The following is a 16938-nucleotide window of genomic DNA, read 5'->3' as shown; positions in this document are numbered from 1 at the left end:
GGACAACACCCTGTCCTCTCCTCTGTGCCAGGCGTCGGTGTCGCTATAGCGCTCGCTGGTTTGTTTTAAGAGAATAAACTGTTGGGCTCTGGATCGGGTCCACCTGGAAGAGTCCAACAAATGGACCCCAATCATATGTGGAAGTGCACCAACACTCTCGGCTCGCAGTCCTGCCATCCAGCTCAGCCCCCCTCCGAGCTCGACCCAGGCTCACGTCTTGCTCCAACGATGACCTGCGTCCAAGAAAAAAAAATGTCCTCAAGTGTGTTGATGGCCAGACCAAACACAGTCTTCCCGGAACTCCTGCGTGCATGCTGCCATCAAATTCCACTCAGCTTGACTCAGGCAGTAACGATGTCGTAGTGTGCGTGCAGCTGTGGCCTCAGAACTTGGATGAGATGTCATATTGGCGCGGCTGTCACACGCGCGTCACTTTTCACCTTCATTTGGTGTTTTCAATATTGTTTTGGGCCATGGTTCCGATTGACGTTCTTGATGTGATTCATTTATTGACTTGAATGTTTTACTTGTGACGTGCCTGTATTGTTTTTTTTCTCTTGTTATTCAGTATTTTATATGGTTGGTGACTTTTTATTCATGATTCTGGTTCTTGTGACTTTTTTTTAAAATGTTTCCTTTTTCACTTAATGTGGTTCTTGATTTTTTTTTTTAGTTTTTTTCTAACTTTGTTTTGTATCGCAGATGGTACATACACTGGACAACACCCAAACACCTCCAAACAAGGAATTGACGTAACCGGTGGAAGTGACGTCACCCCCTGCGGGTCAATTGGAGGCGCCGGGAAGTTCATCAAGAGCAGGTGCGTGAGCAAGACGGTGACCGACTAACTTCATTTCAACGGTTTGTTGCTTTTTGCTTGCTTTTTATTCACACAAAATTACAATAACATACCGTAAGATATACATTACCGTACTTAATATTTCTGACGCTAGACTTTTGCTGAGGGGCTTAAAGTCGCGCGTGTCGGTCATGATAGCTGCATGCTAACAGTATACGGATGAGGTAAACCTAATTCTGCCCGAGAACGATGTCAATGGTGCCGAATTCTCTCGTAATGATGAGAAGACTATACTAATTATCAATTGAAGAAATGGCTTGTGTAAAGAAGACGGAAAAAATCGAGAAAAGGAGCCGACCGAGCTGGTACGTCTTTTTCGACACAATTTTATTCCCTCCAAAACATCGTCCAACGTAACTGACAATGACATTGTTCAGTTTCAACAAGCTATCTTTATACATCTGGTTTTCTAGAGTCGGAAAGTTACTTCAGATGTGACGTGTGAAGCCACCGCAAATTCGGTCCGGGCGCTAACAATAACATCACCATTATGAACAATTTTTGATGCGTTATCAGGATTTGCTGATCTCACCACTATAATTCTTTAATTATTTTTTCCCCTGGTCATTCTTTGTCGTCAAATGCCAGAAAATAAAGGAAACTTCCAAAGTAATTGACATGGTGTTCTTAATGAAATGTCCACCCTGGGGGTTTGCTAACTTTATCTGTGCTTGTCTTTTCCCCCGATGCCACCTTCAGGTGCACTTTGAATATGTGCATGCCCCCCCACCAACATCTTGCAAGTGGCAGTCGGTCAAGTATGTTTGATTTTTGTTTTCTGTGTGTTGGCTTTGTGTTTTAGTTTGCATTCTTAAGCTGAGCAATAATATTTACAATGTTTCTCTTCCAACTTCATCTCACCAGGTGAGGTCCGAGCCTTTGAGATGGAGCAGACGTCGCTGCACGAGAGCAGACCTGTCTGGGCAGATGCTGTGGCCGCCGCTTTGTAAACAACCAAGCTCCAGACAAGAAGCTCAACTAACATGTAAGTGACGCTTCCTTAAAGGGCTAAAGACATCCCTTTTTTTTTTTCAATTAGAACGGAATTTGATAGAATGTATAAAGTGAACACATTTGCCGCATTGGAAATTAAAAATGGGCACCGATTACTAAGAATAAAGCTGAAATGAAATGCCAGTTTATCGATCGGGTCCCGCACGAAGCCAAACTGGCGGCGCCATTACTGTGACGTCACAAGTTGTACATCTGGATGTCAACAAACCCAAACAACATGGCAGATGATAGCGACAGTTCCGTTTCTAGCGGCAATATTAGCATCATTTTATCCGATTCAGAAACCTCTTTTGACGCAGAATATGATGAATCTAGCAGTTCACTTGGGCTGAGCTGAGCACATTTTCTGAATTGTGCCCCTCCCGTCACTCTGGTTAGGTTGGCATAGTAAAAAGTGCTCTTGGGGGCTTTAGAGTGCCGAGTTGATCTCGGCACATGAAGACATGACCACCTAGGTTTTAGGCGCATTTTTAATTTTATTTCTTAAATCGCATTTTTTTCGACGAGCTGAGCACCTTTTCAGAATTGTGCCCCTCCTGTCACGCTTCGACATACTTTTCAAAGTCAAAGTTCCTCCGCATGTCAAGACACACAAAGACATCGAAATTACGTTTCTCACTATCCCAGGGTGACAAGACAGAGTTCACAACGCACATACAAGTAAACAACACAGGAAAATTAAAACAAGGAGATGAACAATAAGAGTGATAGCACGCTAGCCGCTCCCGATGCACAGCAGAGTCCGGAAAGATGACAGCCAACCAGGCCACTGTGAACATGAGCACACAGCAGGCACGCACTGTCCGGTTCGTGGATCCTATCAGGCGAACGCAACCCATCTTGTCGTCCCGCGAACGAACGTACGCCAGGATAATGGAAGGCACGGCTAGGCGAGCTGGGTTGGCCGCAAACCTGGCCCAACGTCTCCGCGCTGGCCCCTCTTCTCTTTTTGTTTACATTCACTGAAGCTAAACGCGTACAACTTGAGACGTCATGAGACGTCACTTCCGGCTGGAGGCTCGGTGCAGTCAAACTCGTCTGTGCGGCAAATTTAAATTAAATTTTTCAGAGCAACAGCTTCCTTTTCGTTGTTTCGAGCGTCAATTTATATTTATAAGCCCATAAGCTAACTAAAACCGATTTATACATATACCGGTGTCTCTAGCCCTTTAAAGCAATCAACCAGCCGGGATGGTCTATTTTTTACTTGTAGAAACAAAGTATGTGTTTTTGATGAGGAAAATTGACGTTAGCTTGTGTTTTGAATGTTCTCAATGAGCTAACTGCCATTTGTTTGCCTGTCCGATTATGGCGCCGTAACAACTTTAGTGTCGCTAGATTTTTGAAGAGTAGGACCAACCAGGGCTGTGGACTCGGTCGGATTTTTGCACCGAGTCCGAGTCCGCCCTCTTGACCACCGAGTCCGGCTGTCCATTTTTTCTGTTAATTCATGTGACTGCTTAGTCTTTAATCAAGACTAACACATGACTCTTTCTGGATGCCATGATTATCCGAGGGACAAAATAGCTACTGTAATTTCCGGACTATAAGCTGTGACTTTTTCCCAAAATTTTGGACCCTGCGGCTTATGTAAGATTTTTTTCGTGATTTTTGTGATGACTTGATCACTTTTACTCTTAACACTATTATATACAGTAAAAGCTACAAAACAAACTGACAAATAACTCGTTTTTAAATCAGATGAGTAAAAACTGGTCAAATATTTAAAAAAAAAAGATATTAAAAGTGAAGACAATTTGCAATTCTAGTAATGACACACGAATTTGATGCACAATTTGTCTTCGCAGGCCACATAAAATGATGTGGCGGGCCGTATCTGGCCCCCGGGCCTTGAGTTTGACACCTGTGCTCTAAACCCTTTCTCTTACTCTGCCATGTCACTCAGAGATTACACAAAGCAGTGGTTCTGTTTGGACCATCTGCATTGTATTAAAACCCAATCAATCAGCATTTAAATTCAATTCTTCTGACATTTTGCTCACCAAAAACAAGTTGTAATGAATGTGAACTTTTAATGCATTTTATTCAGAAGGTTACTTTGAACCTTAAACGGCGGCGCGGCGTACGTATGGATTTTTACGGCCTCCGGCCTCCAGGGGGCGCTCTAGCAGGAAGCAAGAGCGAGACAGGCGAAGGAGATAATGCGCCGAAGAAGACGTGCTAGTTTGTGTTTACATTTCGCGCATCACGCGGAACGCGATCAAGACAGACATTAATGAAAGGAAGCCTTTATACACAAACTGTCATCATGGGGGACAAAAGAAATGCATGTGATGTCGCTTTTAAGCCAAAGGCAGTCGATGTTGCTGACATTATCTTGTGTCTACTCTGGAGCGTACTTATGGATTTTTACGGCCTCCGGTCTCCAGGGGGCGCTCTAGCAGGACGCAAGAGTGAGACAGACGAAGAAGAGATAATGCGCCGAAGAAGACGTGCCAGTTTGTTTTGATCGTCTCGCGCATCACGCACACACCCGCATTCACACAAAGACAGGAAACTTTTATACACAAACCGTCATTATGGGGGACAAAAGAAATGCATATGATGCCGCTTTTAAGCTATACGTGTCGCTCGCTAGTTTAATGTAATTTAGCGCTTCGTGCATGAATAAGATTAGCATGAACAGACCCTCTTCACATTCGAAGAAATGCATAAAACCAACGACGAGAGACTGAGAAAGTGTGAGGCGAAGGATATCTAACGCTATTCCAATCGGACACGGAGCAAGACTTCGATGGTTTCAGTGCACAGGAGGAAGATGAAGACTGCTCTTTTTTTACTTTTACTGGTATGTTTTTTTTAACCAGCCATGTTAGTGCTGTGCTACCGTGTTGCAGCTGTGTTGCTGCTGTGTTACCGCCGCGTCTCAGTGACTTTGCTGTGTTACTTCCGTGTTGCTGCGGTATTACTGCCGCGTCACAGGCAGTGTTTGGAAAGAAATGTTAAGGTATGTTATTAAAGCTTTAAAAAAAAATTCTGTGTCCAGTCTTTCTTTGCTAATAACTCGCATGCACACTTCCGCGATGCTACGGTACTACTGCTGCGTCACAGGCAATGTTTAGAAAGACATGTTCAAGTATGTTATTAAAACGTTAAAAAGGCTTTCTATGTACTGTCTTTCAAACTCGTGTGCACGTGCGGCTTATAGTCCGGTGAGGCTTATGTAAGAAAAAAACTGAAATATCCCTGAATTTTAGCTGGTGCGGCTTATAGTCGGGCATTACGGTAATTATATATGCTGAACGAACGCAACTGCTTTCACACTGGCTGGTTCGGCTTATATAGGATCCCTTGCTGAGAGCGCGGAGGTAAAAGTGAGGCGACGTTCCAATCGGACGTCGGCTCGATAACATTTTCCCTGCCCTACCGGAGTTGTGCTAGTTCATAACGTAGATCACTAATGGCGTAGTCATAAATGTGCGGTTGACAATTTAACCGATAGAAGTGGATACATTGGAACATAACCTACACTCTAATTATTAGAGTCTAATATATTATTTGACATGGTATTAAATGCGTGGCTTTACAAAAATAGTCATGGAAGACCACCCTTAGCCCTGAGTGCCATTGGCATGAGGCAAAACGCTTGAAAACACACACTCGCCCAATTAAATAACCATTCTGAAACACAGGACATGTAAGATATTTTTTAATCATTAATTACACCATTATAGCTCAGACATTTATCTAAACACAAATAATTAGTGACGACCCCACAACTATCGAAACACATCAATGATATAAGCTGGGTGACATAATCGTCCTTGACATTGGTACATAATGTAAACATTAGCCTAAGTGCAACTCAACGTGGCCGCGTTGATCGTAAGCAGGGCTGTGGACAGTATTCCTACGCGCATTCTCAGCAGCATGATGAAAATAAAATTGAACGTATTTTTTTTATTGTCGGACTCGGTGGACTTGGTCAAAATCAGCACAGAGTCCGGCAAAAATGACCGAGTCCGAGTCCACAGCCCTGGGACCAACCACCACCCAAAGTCTTACACACAATCCTCCTCTCATTTATACCGTAATTTCCGGACTATAAGCCGCACCGGACTATAAGCCGCACCAGCTAAAATTCAGGGATATTTTAGTTTTTTTCTTACATAAGCCGCACCGGACTATAAGCCGCACGTGCACATGAGTTTTTTACAAGGAAAGACAGTACACAGAAAGCCGTAAAAATTCATAAGTACGCCGCGCCGCCATTTAAGCCTGAGGGTTCAAAGTAACCTTCTGAATAAAATGCATTAAAAGTTCACATTCATTACTTTTTACGAGTGTATAAAAGTGATCACGTCATCACAAAAATCACGAAAAAAAATCTTATATAAGCCGCACCTGACTATAAGCCGCAGGGTTCAACATTTTGGAAAAAAGTCGCGGCTTATAGTCCGGAAATTACGGTAATTTCCAAAGGGGTCAGCGCAAGTAAGTCAATCCAGAATACGACACAGAGGTTCACAGGTTGAAGTGAACAAGAGTGCACGTGAATTTTGGTGGCAAGGAGTCTCCGTTATCGGACACGAGGTGACGATAGAAACGTTGACGGGCCGAGGTGAAAAACTAAACAAAAATAACAGGAAGATAATCCCAAAAGTGTCTGCGTCAGTTTGTCGTAAACCTCATCTCCTAAAAGTCCTTAAATCTCTACAGATTCTTTTAGCGGCGATATCTTTTTTTTATTAGCTATAGACCTCAAACGCCAACAAAGAATAAAACGACTAAAAAGACTCGAGTGACTCGGTAGCCTTTATTGTCAAACACAAACATTAAATGCGCAAATACAACGATCACATTTGCACCACTGTACAGTGTGAGTTGGTTACTATGGAAACCGGCTCACGGAGATCATCGTCTTCGTCTCCGTCGTCAAGTGACACATTAGAAGAAGTTAGTCAGCATGCAACTCATCTCTGGTAAGAAAACACGACACATTGTGGACAAAAGTGGCATTACCCTGCAAACGCACAAGCATCGAATCTGGCGGTAGCGTGTGGAAAAAACCCAAAGCAAATGGTGCTTGACTTCACTTCCTTTTGGCACCTCATGCAGGAAGTGATGTCATAGCAGGACCCCCCCCCCCCCATTGGCTATATACTTTACAAAGACCCATGACTGTCAATCAACTGGAACTATAAATAGATATTCTACGGAAGATGAGGTCAGATACCTGCCCAAGGATTTGCGATCACACGAAGCTGAAAATATGCATCAAACATCGACAACAAAATGGCGGCACGGGGAATCGACTTGCGTCGCTCGCTTCTCTCAACTCAACTGACAATACTGCTCAAAAGCACTCGATGTTCCTCATTTGGCCAACAACGTTTCTAAACATCGCCGAGCCGCCTCAAGAGCAACGGACGGCGGCAACATTGTCATCAAACTCGGACAAGATAGTGACGACTGAAGATTGGCAGGCCGGCAAGCCTCAAAACGGGCACAAAGGAAGAAAGTGAAGACAACTTGGATTCAACGACAGCAGCCAACGTCCCTATGAAAGAGGCTAAGATGCGGGGGTGCTAAAATGATTGGCTCCAAGATGGCAATTGATCAATGGGACTGTTTTGTACTTTAAAATTTCGGAAGGCCCGAACGGCTGAGAGCAAATGGCGGTGAATGCGGCACTCCAAGTCAAGTGGCCCTAATACAAATTACGATCCAACCGTGACGGAGGCTACGAAAAGTCCGGTGAGAAGGAGGATGGGGAAGACGACGCAGCGGGACAAGGAAGAGGACGGGGGTTGGAGTTTGGCAGGGCCCTCACAGCCCCTGCCGGGCGAGCGAGGCGCTGACCCGGTCGGCCAGTGTGGACAGCTGGGGTGGGTCTGCCATGTTGAGGCTACCGGACGACGACACGGTGCTGAGCTGGCGGGTGGGTGAGTCCTCCAGGGAGATGATCTCGGCGCCATGGTCCGTGCGCGCCTTGGCGCTCTCACGGAAGTTCAGCTTGTGGCTCTCGATCTGCGAGCACACAAACACACAAAGGCGCACGCTCGTCACCGGCGGGGCTCGCTTTCGGGGCCCTTTGTGCCCGTCCGAAGTTTCATTGGAGAAGCAAGCGAGTGATGTGAACGCCAGCTACCGAAGATGACGCGCCTTGATCGTTCTGCCACGCAGAGGCGATGATGATGACGACGACGCATCGCTACTTACTGGCGTTCTCCATCTTGGCGGCTGCCGGCCAGACTGTCTGAGATGAGTGAGGGGGGGCGGCGGCGTGGGAAGGGCTCAGCTCGCCTTTCTTCCCTCGCTAGGCCGGCCGGGTAAGGTAAGGGAAGGGGTGAGGCGCATGCAACAAAAATAAACGTGATGGAGTCAACAGAAATGAAATCCAAGTGCAAACTGAAATAATAATGATGATGATGATGAGGAGGAGGAATGCGGCGAAGGAGGGACGAAGCAGACTGCAAATCACCCGCACGCGGCATGCGCCAACTCACATTCTTTTTTTTTTTTTTTTATTTATTCCTTGGTTTCGGACTTCTGCTCTTGTGTTTCGTGATTGTTGTTTAAATCTGGGATGAACTGAATTCATAATGATCGGCTCGGACAGGCCCAAAGACAAGTCATCCATTAGGACCGATTGTCCCATGTATAGCGAACCGGACGGTTTTCCTGCGTACCCTTGCACCCCTAATTAGCAGGTCTGTTACCTTTTTCTGTCCACCTCCTGGCACGTGACTGATGTTTCCAAGTGAGCCCACCTTGGATTGAACTTTGAACTCAAGCTTCTCATTTTTGATCTCCACATTGCCGCCACCTGGTGGACACAAAATCAGCGCCCATCAAGCCCATCATGTGATTGTGGGTCAACTCACTTGACCGGATGTGTGCATTTGTGCACCTGGTTTGTGGTGGATGTTGGCTTTGGAGCCGCACTTGGATGACACGCTACTCAGGTCCACTTTTTTGTGGACGATTTGGACCTGACAGGAGAACAGAGGCGACGCTCAAATCACTCATGGGCAGGTCACGGAACGTTGCCACACCGTCACCCCCCCACACCATTTTGGCACGTCTACGTTTCCCCATCATGCAGCTGCCCTGCGGAGCGTCCGGCAGGTCAAAGATCAATTGGGAACGGAACATGATGGACACATAAGGGGCGCTTCAGTAGCAGGCCTACTCGTGTTCAAAGTGCAAGATGGCTGTGGTCTAGTCTGGTGGTGGTGAGGGGGTCAAGGATTTGCTCCTTGAAGGGAGGGGGGAGGGTAATGACCTGTCCATCATCCCATCAGCAGTGAGCTACTCACATTGCCGCCACCGGGGACATGTTTAATATTATCTTTGGAACCGCAGCGGGAACGCACGTTGCTCAAGTCCAACTTCTTGTTCACAATCTCAACCTGGAAGTCAACACGGCAGAGATTCCAGTTACCACGCCAAAAAGGTCCAGGCGCCACGACAAGGCACCGAAGGGGGACGGCTGAAGACGAGAGCGTTCATACAAACGAGACCCCTACCGGGAGCGTGTGACGCAGTACCGAGATGGCGCCTCACCTTGCCGCCGCCCGGGGTGTGCTTGAGGTTATCTTTGGAGCCGCAGCGGGCTTGGACACCCGACAGGTCCAACTTCTTCTCCAGGATTTGAACCTGCACGAGAAGAAGAAGGAAGCTGAAGGAAAGCAAAGTGCAGCACCACCTTGACTGGCTTGGCATGCTATGTGGCTGCTATGTCGAAGCGGCGACGGTCCTCACTCACATTACCGCCTCCGGGCACGTGTTTAATGTTGGCTTTGGAGCCACATTTGGACTGGACGTTACTGTAGTCCACCTTCTGGTCCAGGATCTGCACCTGCACAAGAAGAAGCATCTCTACGTCAGCCCCGAAAGTCCCACCCATCGCTGTTTTGCACCGACCGGAAAGCTTACCTTGCCACCGCCTGGCTGGTGCTTGATGTTTCCAGTGGATCCGATCTTTGACTTGACTGTCTTCAGGTCCGGCATGGGCGGCGCGGCTGCCAGAGTGGTCGGAGTCTTCAGGGAACCGGGCGACTTTGGGGAACTTCGCACCACTGCTACTTTCTTCACCTTGTGGGCATCACCCGCCGGCTTGCCGGCCAACGCCTGACTGGAGGGAGACTTGGGTGTCCCGGGACTGCTCTGGCCACTGGTGGCATCTGGAGCGTAGAGCGGTCGTGGGTCACGTGACACTGCTCACGTGACGGGTTGGGTCATGTTTCTATTGATCATCTCGGAGTGGATGTACCTGGCTGAGCTCTGATGGACGTTTTGCTCACCGGAGTTTGAGACTTCTGCAATTTGCAAAAAATAAAAAAAAACACAGTGAGGATGCTCTCTGATCGGACGACAGACGTGTGGACGTCACACTGCTACATTAGCATAAGCTCTAAAGGAGGACGGGCGATGAGGACGTACCTTCTCCGCGGCTCCGTTATCCATCTTGGCAGCGTGAGCTGGGGGTCAAAACAAGAGCTCGTGAGGCGTGCCTAACTTGGGGGCGGCTAGGCCCAGGTTTACCTGCAACGCCATTCTCGTGATGGTGCTCGTTGAGGCTCAAGGCGGCCATGTTGGCATTGGCGGCGGCGTGGTCCATGCTGGCGATGGCGAGGCTGTGGAGGAGACAAATGAAGGACTGCGTCATGACACGAGGCACTTGCTGCCTCCGACACAAGATGGCTTCCAGTGGTCCGACTCGCACTAAACAACCAACGCCAAATGATGATGTCACTTTTCACAGTAACAGTGGCTGTGTCAAGCCGGACCGTGCACGCGCTCGTGTCCCATTTAGCGACGCTCCCTCGGCGCTTGTGGACAAAACCGCCATTCAGGCATCTGCATGAACAATTCCAAACAAGGCAAACACACCAGGATGGGGCCTATGCAAGAGGCTAAAGTGTTAGCATCCTCGCTACTTTAACGAGCTTGTGGCTCGCGTGGATGTCATGTGGACCGACGGTGGTCAGCAGCCGGGATTTTCAAAATTCACGTTGAAGTGGGCCTGGCAACCAGATGCAGCCTTTTGTCAGGCCTTCATTTTGGGAAATTTCATCAGGTTTCTAACTTGCATTGATTGGCTTTTTCCTTGCCAATCAGGCGCTTCTGTCCAAGGTGACAGTGCCCACCAAATAGCCCATCTTCTGCATCCAACGATCCAGAAAGCCCACCTTCCATTTCTAAAATCAAATCTTCAAAGCTCTCACGACCCCAAAATGGGCCACGTGCGGCCATTCCCGCACCAACGTATGTTCACCCTCAAGCTCACTTGGATTCAAAAGCCTGCTCAGATGCCGTCTAGTCACCTCTGCCGCAAGAACAAATCAAGCTTAAAAAGTAGCAAACAGAGCAGGAGCACGCCCACTTGAGCAAACAGGATGTGCGTCCCGTCTCGCTGGCTGTGTCACAGCGTGCCTGCGATTGGACGCCACCAAAAGGAGCGCCCAACAATTTTGACCCGCCCCGGCTCCACTTTGCGCTTGATTGGTCCTGACCCACTTGGCTGCTCCAGGCCGGCGCGCACGCATGCGCACACACAAAGTCACAAAAGACAACATGAACACACATTTCTGTTTTTTTTGCACCTCCTGACTTGCTAATGCTAATGCTAGTTTGATACCTGAACGCCTCATACTAACTTATGTTAAGTAGCCTTATCTCACTGGAGCTGTGTTGTCATTGACACATGCCCTGAGGCCTTGAGCCCACATCACCCCGAATGACCCCACATCATTTTTGGCAGCATTGTTATAATGATCAGTTTGCTTGTGTTGCTTCACCATTTGTGTTCATATATCCACTGTTTCTGCAACAGCAACTATCTTTGCTGACTGTTAGCACTATGTTAGTGGAGTTTGGTTGTTTAGGTCAATCTTAATGTTTTGTGTTGAGTCAACTGGAAGCCTCATCTGGAGAGACTCCTTTCCAATTTATTACAAATGAATTATTGGCTCTCTGTCATTTCATTTTGTGAGTTCATTTGAGCCACGGCACCTTGCGAGATTGTGGCTCAAGTGAAAGAGACCATTGGTTTTTCAAAAAAACAACGTGATGGTGGTGTCACTTGCATCTAAAGGCGAGTCTGAAAAAATGCGGCTGCCTAGCCGCATCTTGCCAGGACAAAGAATCTGTGCACATTCTATTATGTGCATCTTGAACTAGATCGTGAAAAAAGGCCACACGCGAAGAAAATGTCAGCATCAAATGGGAGGGAGGTCGAATGCAGGAATCTTGGGCGGGGGGGGGGGGGGGGGGGGGGATGGTACCGTCAGCCATCGTTGCTTGTATGCTCTAAAATAAAGCAGGAGGCCTCTCGAAAAGTGCACGCGCGACACAAAGAACCGCGCACGCTCGTACATCGGCGGGAGAACCTGCTCGAAGGATGCCGCGTGCACGCGCCGAACGACGCCCGTCGACCCGCGCACACGACCGATAGCTTTAAAAAAAAAAAAAACACGTCAAGGAATGAGATTGCAGCCGAAACGCAATATTGTGACATTCTGCGTGCGTGAGCCGACGCGGACGCGCACGGTACCGTGCACGGCTGGCTGATGGAGCGAATGCAGGCCGCTCGGCATTTTTTCCTGCGGAATTGTGCAAATGGGTCTCGATGGCGCCGGTTCTTACCTGCGTGCAGTTGCAGACGCTTGGTTCTTCTTCTAGCTGAACGGCGCGCACGCAAGCGCGGCTCCTCCTCGCTGTGCACGTTTACGCCACTGGGGGGCGTGCGCGCCCTGGTTGGAACGCAAAGTATGCATGGAAAAGGGAGGAGGGGTCTGATTGCAGGTGGAGATGCTCGGCTCTGCTGTCACGTGAGAGGGAAGCAGCTGATTGCCATGGAGGAGCAAGGCCCTCCTCTTCTTGCCTTTCCTCACGTCAGGTGCACAAAGCGCATCCATCCATCAGGTTTGCTTCTTCCTTCTTAGCTGCGAGTTGGCATTAAGGTGCAGTTCAATTTGTCGATTGCACCCGTTCAAATAATCAGCCAGCCTTGTCACTGGTAGCTAAATGGCTACATGTTAGCATGACAATTTTAAAATGTGATGGTCTCACCAAAGTCTTATTGTATTTCTATTTCCAGGGACAGTACAACCCCCCTAAAAACAAAACAAAAAACCCTGCAACATCCCAAGTTGCCACAACAAACCCTAACCCATTTTCCCCAAACGTACCAGTGGTCACCAGTGTTGTGCCACAAAATGTTGGTGAACTGGGATGAGGGAGCGTTGAAGCTTGAAAAATGAAAGACTTTAGCAGCCAGCCACTGTTGTTGAGCCATTGTTTGCACTGTGTTCTCGTGACCACGAGATGGCGCAAGTTGACCAATGGAGGTGTGCCGGTGGAGTCGCATGTGTCGGCTGCACAGGGAAGGTGAGACATTTTCTCTTCTCGCTACACACAGCACCAATGTCATCGGTGTTGCCGCCGCAACAAGGCGGCATTATGTCAAAGCGTTTCAATCAGATGAGTGGAGGCAATCCACTCTCTTAAAGTATTTCTTTTAATCCTGATGTACGAGACAGCTGATTTTTCAGCAGCAAGAGGTGCTTTGTCAGAAGGGCCTCTGAGGCGCGCCGAGCCGTGTGTTACTATTGAACCATGGGTGGCAACATGGAGCCTCTCGTCCCCATTCCCCCCACTTATTAGCATATTTATCATCAGCCTCGCAGACTTCAAAGTCAGCGTTTGCTTCTCCGAGAAACGGGGGGGGGCACGTTTTTTGTTCAGGAAACCGGTGCAGATTGCAAAGGTGGTCCCGAGGGATCACGTATCCGTTGACTTCATTTGCACTGCCAATGATGTCTTCTGCGGCGCCTCTCTATTTGCTTGCCGCCAACCGCCATCTTGCGGCGCGAGCTGGTGGCAAAGCCACCCGTCGTCTACGGTTAACGCGCTCAAAAGCACGTGTCAGTATATATTTCTTTACTTATTATAATAATAATAAAGATAATGCATTTGATTGAGGTCGTAGCTATGTTGATAAAAGATGTAAAAGAGTGTATTTTGAAGCAAATCTCTTAACGACAGGCTCTTTGCATATGACAGCGTGCAAAGGTGCCGAGCGGACCGTAGGTGTCGGTGTCCTATCCGAGTCGGTCCAATCGGTTCTCAGATGTTGCTAGCGTGTGTGCGTGTGTGCGTGCTGTCTGCCCCGCCTGCACGCAAAGCAGCCTGGCAGCAAAAGGTGACATCTGGTGACTCATGTGCTCACATGTGAGTCCCACGTTCTGTGGGCAGCAGCTGCTCCGCAAAGGCCCAAATGAGACGGGAGGCAACGAAGGGATGGAGAGGGTGGGGGGGCGGCGCTGTTAGCCTCAGCCTGAGTTGCGTGGGGGCAAGGGGCTGGCCGGGAGGGAGGAGGCCAAGTGACATGTTCCCCACGGCAGGCGTCGTGACTCTTTACTGTGGTGGTGGTGGTGGTGGGGGTCAAATCAAGGGCTTGCTGGCTGAGATCAGCGACGAACAGCCAGAAAAAGGAAACGTGCAGATGCTTTCCACCAAGAATGTTAATGAAACACATTCCTGCTGGGTTTTCTTGGAAACTAGCTTGGATTCAGGGAGCAAAAAGGGGGACCCTGCTCCCCCGTCTCCTTTGGATGATTCTTCTGCCAGAGAGGAGCGTGTCAGATGAATCATAACTATGATTCATCCATATTTTGTTTGTTGTATTCAACAGGATATGGAATTGTTTCAAGAGTCAATAATATGCAAATCCAAAAAGAATTAAAGGGGTGCACATTTTGATAGCCAATTATGCCGTTTCCCACCGAGACGGCTCTGTGAGGAGCGAAAAAACTTTTGCTTTCTGACAGCTGGGACCCATTTTGCCTTGAAACCGGATCCTCTCCAGGGTCCACTCTGAGGCCTCTTAGCACCGGCGACTTATCAAAACACATCGTGGACTTTGGCCATCCTTGGCCATTGTAAAATTTTGTAGCCGTCAACAAGCTTTAAGATTCAATTTGGTCGCAGCACAAACGTCAAGGCGACGCGGCGGCCCGCCTGACTCAGCTCAGTCCCGGGCCAAATCGATCTCCCGTTAAAGGGCATGAGCAGCGTCAGATAATATATGAAATCCATCCGGCGCTGTCTTGTGTCAGAAACAAATCAATGGGCCCGGCCAGCCTCTCTGTGAAAAGTCCACTGGACGGAAAAGGCTGTGCCGTCGCTGTGGCAACGTGCTAAAGTAACCAAGAGGAAAATAAGCATGAACTAATTGCTCACGCGACCGCCACTTGCGTTTGGGAAACAAAAAGATAAGGTGACTTTTATTGTGACAATTGTAAACATGGACTCTTATGTTTGCCATCTAGGTCTGAGCCAAAGCTTCAACAGAACCTTCAAGTTCCAAGAGACAATGTCTTCTGGTATGTCCTCTTATTTCCCGGAAATGTATTTAATTGTGATTGTAAATGATGCACCAGCACTGTTGCGGCGCTTATGTTTTTCGGCAGCCTTTGCAAAAGTTAAAATATTCATGCCTGCAACTTCCCACCTCGCACTTCTTCTTTTTGCATGCGTCAAAATGTTCAGTTGCACTTCCCCTCCAGTTGCGCGCTGCCTTTTGACTCGGGTCCGCGTCCACTGCATCAGGGACAAAGCTGATGTCATAGCACAGCCCGCACGTGAGCAACTCGTCTTTTCTCTTTTCTGGGCCGCCGTCCTCATTGTAACGTAATAACACTGCGCCGCTAATAAAAAGTTCACCTTTCCAACCGCAGTAAATCAGCAGGCAGACAAACACAGCGAGGCTTTGAGCCTAATTGACTTGCTTTCCGCTCTGCACCGTAATGGGGCTGCAAATAGCTTGTTAACTTCCTGTCAGGTAAAGCAGAAACGAAAGGAAAACACATTTATTCACGCGCCGCGATATTCCCAAACCATGCCGGCGGGCTTTTATTAAGTGGAACCGCCACTGTGGGCAGCCGCGCGGGCCTCATGCAATCCAATTCAGTCCAGCAGAACAATAAATCTCTCATGCATCAGCACATGTAGACAGACAATGTCGCAATCCTCAAGTATTCTTTATCCTCTGCAAAGAATGACTAATATGGCTTGAGGTACGGAATTTGGCGCCGCTGCTAACATTAATACATAGCGATCTTTAACATATACTATATTTTGTATGATAATTGCTAAGCGTGGACTTTGGGAGGCTAAAAGGTAAGCAAAGCTGCTTTCCAGGAAGAAGCAGCAGTACACGCTGAGTGAAATCGATGCTTCCTGTCACCTTTTAGCAGGACAAATGGCGTCTATTGTTCCGGCCCGCACCCTCCCCCTAACAGCTGGGGTAGACACACGGGCTGGGGGGGGGGGGGACTCAAACACACAAGTCTAGTCAGCCCCCCCACACCCCCAACGCCCACTTCTCTTTCCGTTCCCAATTTAAAGTCAATGACAGCAACACAAGCTGGTTTGTAACTTTTGATTTGCTCGAAAGGGGCCATAGCGGGTCATTCTGTTTGTTGGGGGGGGGGGGGGGGGTTGATTGACCAAAGATTTTTATCTAATTGTTTTTACGCGTGACAAAAGTCCATGAATCAATGACATCACAAAAGAACCAATTGGGTTAATTGGATCCCCAAAATAAACTTAATTTGCCCTAACTTCTTGGTTTATTCGTTTACGCCAAGAAATTGGTTTTGGGTGTTTGGATTACAATCCATATTTGTGGGTGACATGAGCCCAGGTGGTAGACAATCCCTTTTTTGTGAACCCGAGGTGGGTCACTTCCCAATGCAGCTACTTTTGGCACCTCTGTAGCTGTGATGCTACTGCTGCTTGGGCTTGGCACAGTCATGGCTGCCTCTGCCGCCGATGCCTTGCGGTCTGCTGCTCTCAAACATGTCTTTGTTATTCAGAGCTTTCCATCAGACAGCGGCCACCCGCAAAATATGGAGGCTGGATGCAAGATGGATGCAGGCTGGACCGTCCCCCCCTCTTGTGGAAGCAGGGAAGGGAGGGAGCTTATTATGGTGTGTGTTTTTAGATAAGTGTTCTCTGTAATTGTGCCATTGTTTGGATTAATCACAGACGTGATTTTATAGTTTATTACACAATAAAAGTGCACCTGAACA

At 48.1% G+C, this 16938-nt stretch overlaps 1 protein-coding gene and 1 long non-coding RNA gene across 4 annotated transcripts; one reads left to right on the top strand and one right to left on the bottom strand.

Moving 5' to 3' along the window:
* The first annotated feature begins 321 nt into the window (after positions 1–321).
* On the top strand, positions 322–6798 carry LOC125991386 (uncharacterized). The gene is made up of 3 exons (XR_007489261.2): positions 322–861; positions 1559–1617; positions 1724–6798. It is a non-coding gene; the product is annotated as an uncharacterized lncRNA (long non-coding RNA).
* On the bottom strand, positions 6632–12626 carry LOC125991378 (microtubule-associated protein tau). Of its 3 annotated transcripts, XM_049759250.2 has the most exons (12): positions 12488–12626; positions 10385–10476; positions 10283–10320; positions 10113–10158; positions 9776–10023; positions 9606–9698; positions 9404–9496; positions 9157–9249; positions 8748–8829; positions 8557–8663; positions 8057–8153; positions 7709–7864 (listed from the first exon to the last, which is right to left on the bottom strand). In XM_049759250.2, the coding sequence occupies exons 2-12, from the start codon at positions 10458–10460 to the stop codon at positions 7836–7838; spliced, it is 1002 nt and encodes a 333-aa protein (XP_049615207.1). In that variant the 5' UTR covers positions 10461–10476; positions 12488–12626; the 3' UTR covers positions 7709–7835. The 3 variants fall into 3 exon arrangements, with proteins under 3 accessions (XP_049615205.1, XP_049615208.1, XP_049615207.1); XM_049759248.1 differs by lacking the exon at positions 8057–8153 and having other exon boundaries at positions 6632–7864; XM_049759251.1 differs by lacking the exons at positions 8057–8153; positions 9157–9249 and having other exon boundaries at positions 6632–7864.
* Between the last annotated feature and the right edge of the window lie 4312 nt (positions 12627–16938).

This window comes from Syngnathus scovelli, chromosome 21, assembly GCF_024217435.2.
Source record: "Syngnathus scovelli strain Florida chromosome 21, RoL_Ssco_1.2, whole genome shotgun sequence".
In the NCBI taxonomy this organism is placed as follows: Eukaryota; Metazoa; Chordata; class Actinopteri; order Syngnathiformes; family Syngnathidae; genus Syngnathus; species Syngnathus scovelli.
Note: the sequence above shows the minus strand (reverse complement) of the source record. Positions and strands in the feature narration are given on the sequence as shown.

Excerpts from the sequence above, each read along its gene's own strand:
- LOC125991378 (XM_049759248.1), bottom strand. The coding sequence starts at position 10,460 with ATGGACCACGCCGCCGCCAATGCCAACATGGCCGCCTTGAGCCTCAAC. Across the intron at positions 9,497-9,605 it reads ACGTGCCCGGAGGCGGTAAT|GTTCAAATCCTGGAGAAGAA; the intron begins GTGAGTGAGGAC and ends CTTCTCGTGCAG. Across the intron at positions 9,250-9,403 it reads ACACCCCGGGCGGCGGCAAG|GTTGAGATTGTGAACAAGAA; the intron begins GTGAGGCGCCAT and ends GTTGACTTCCAG.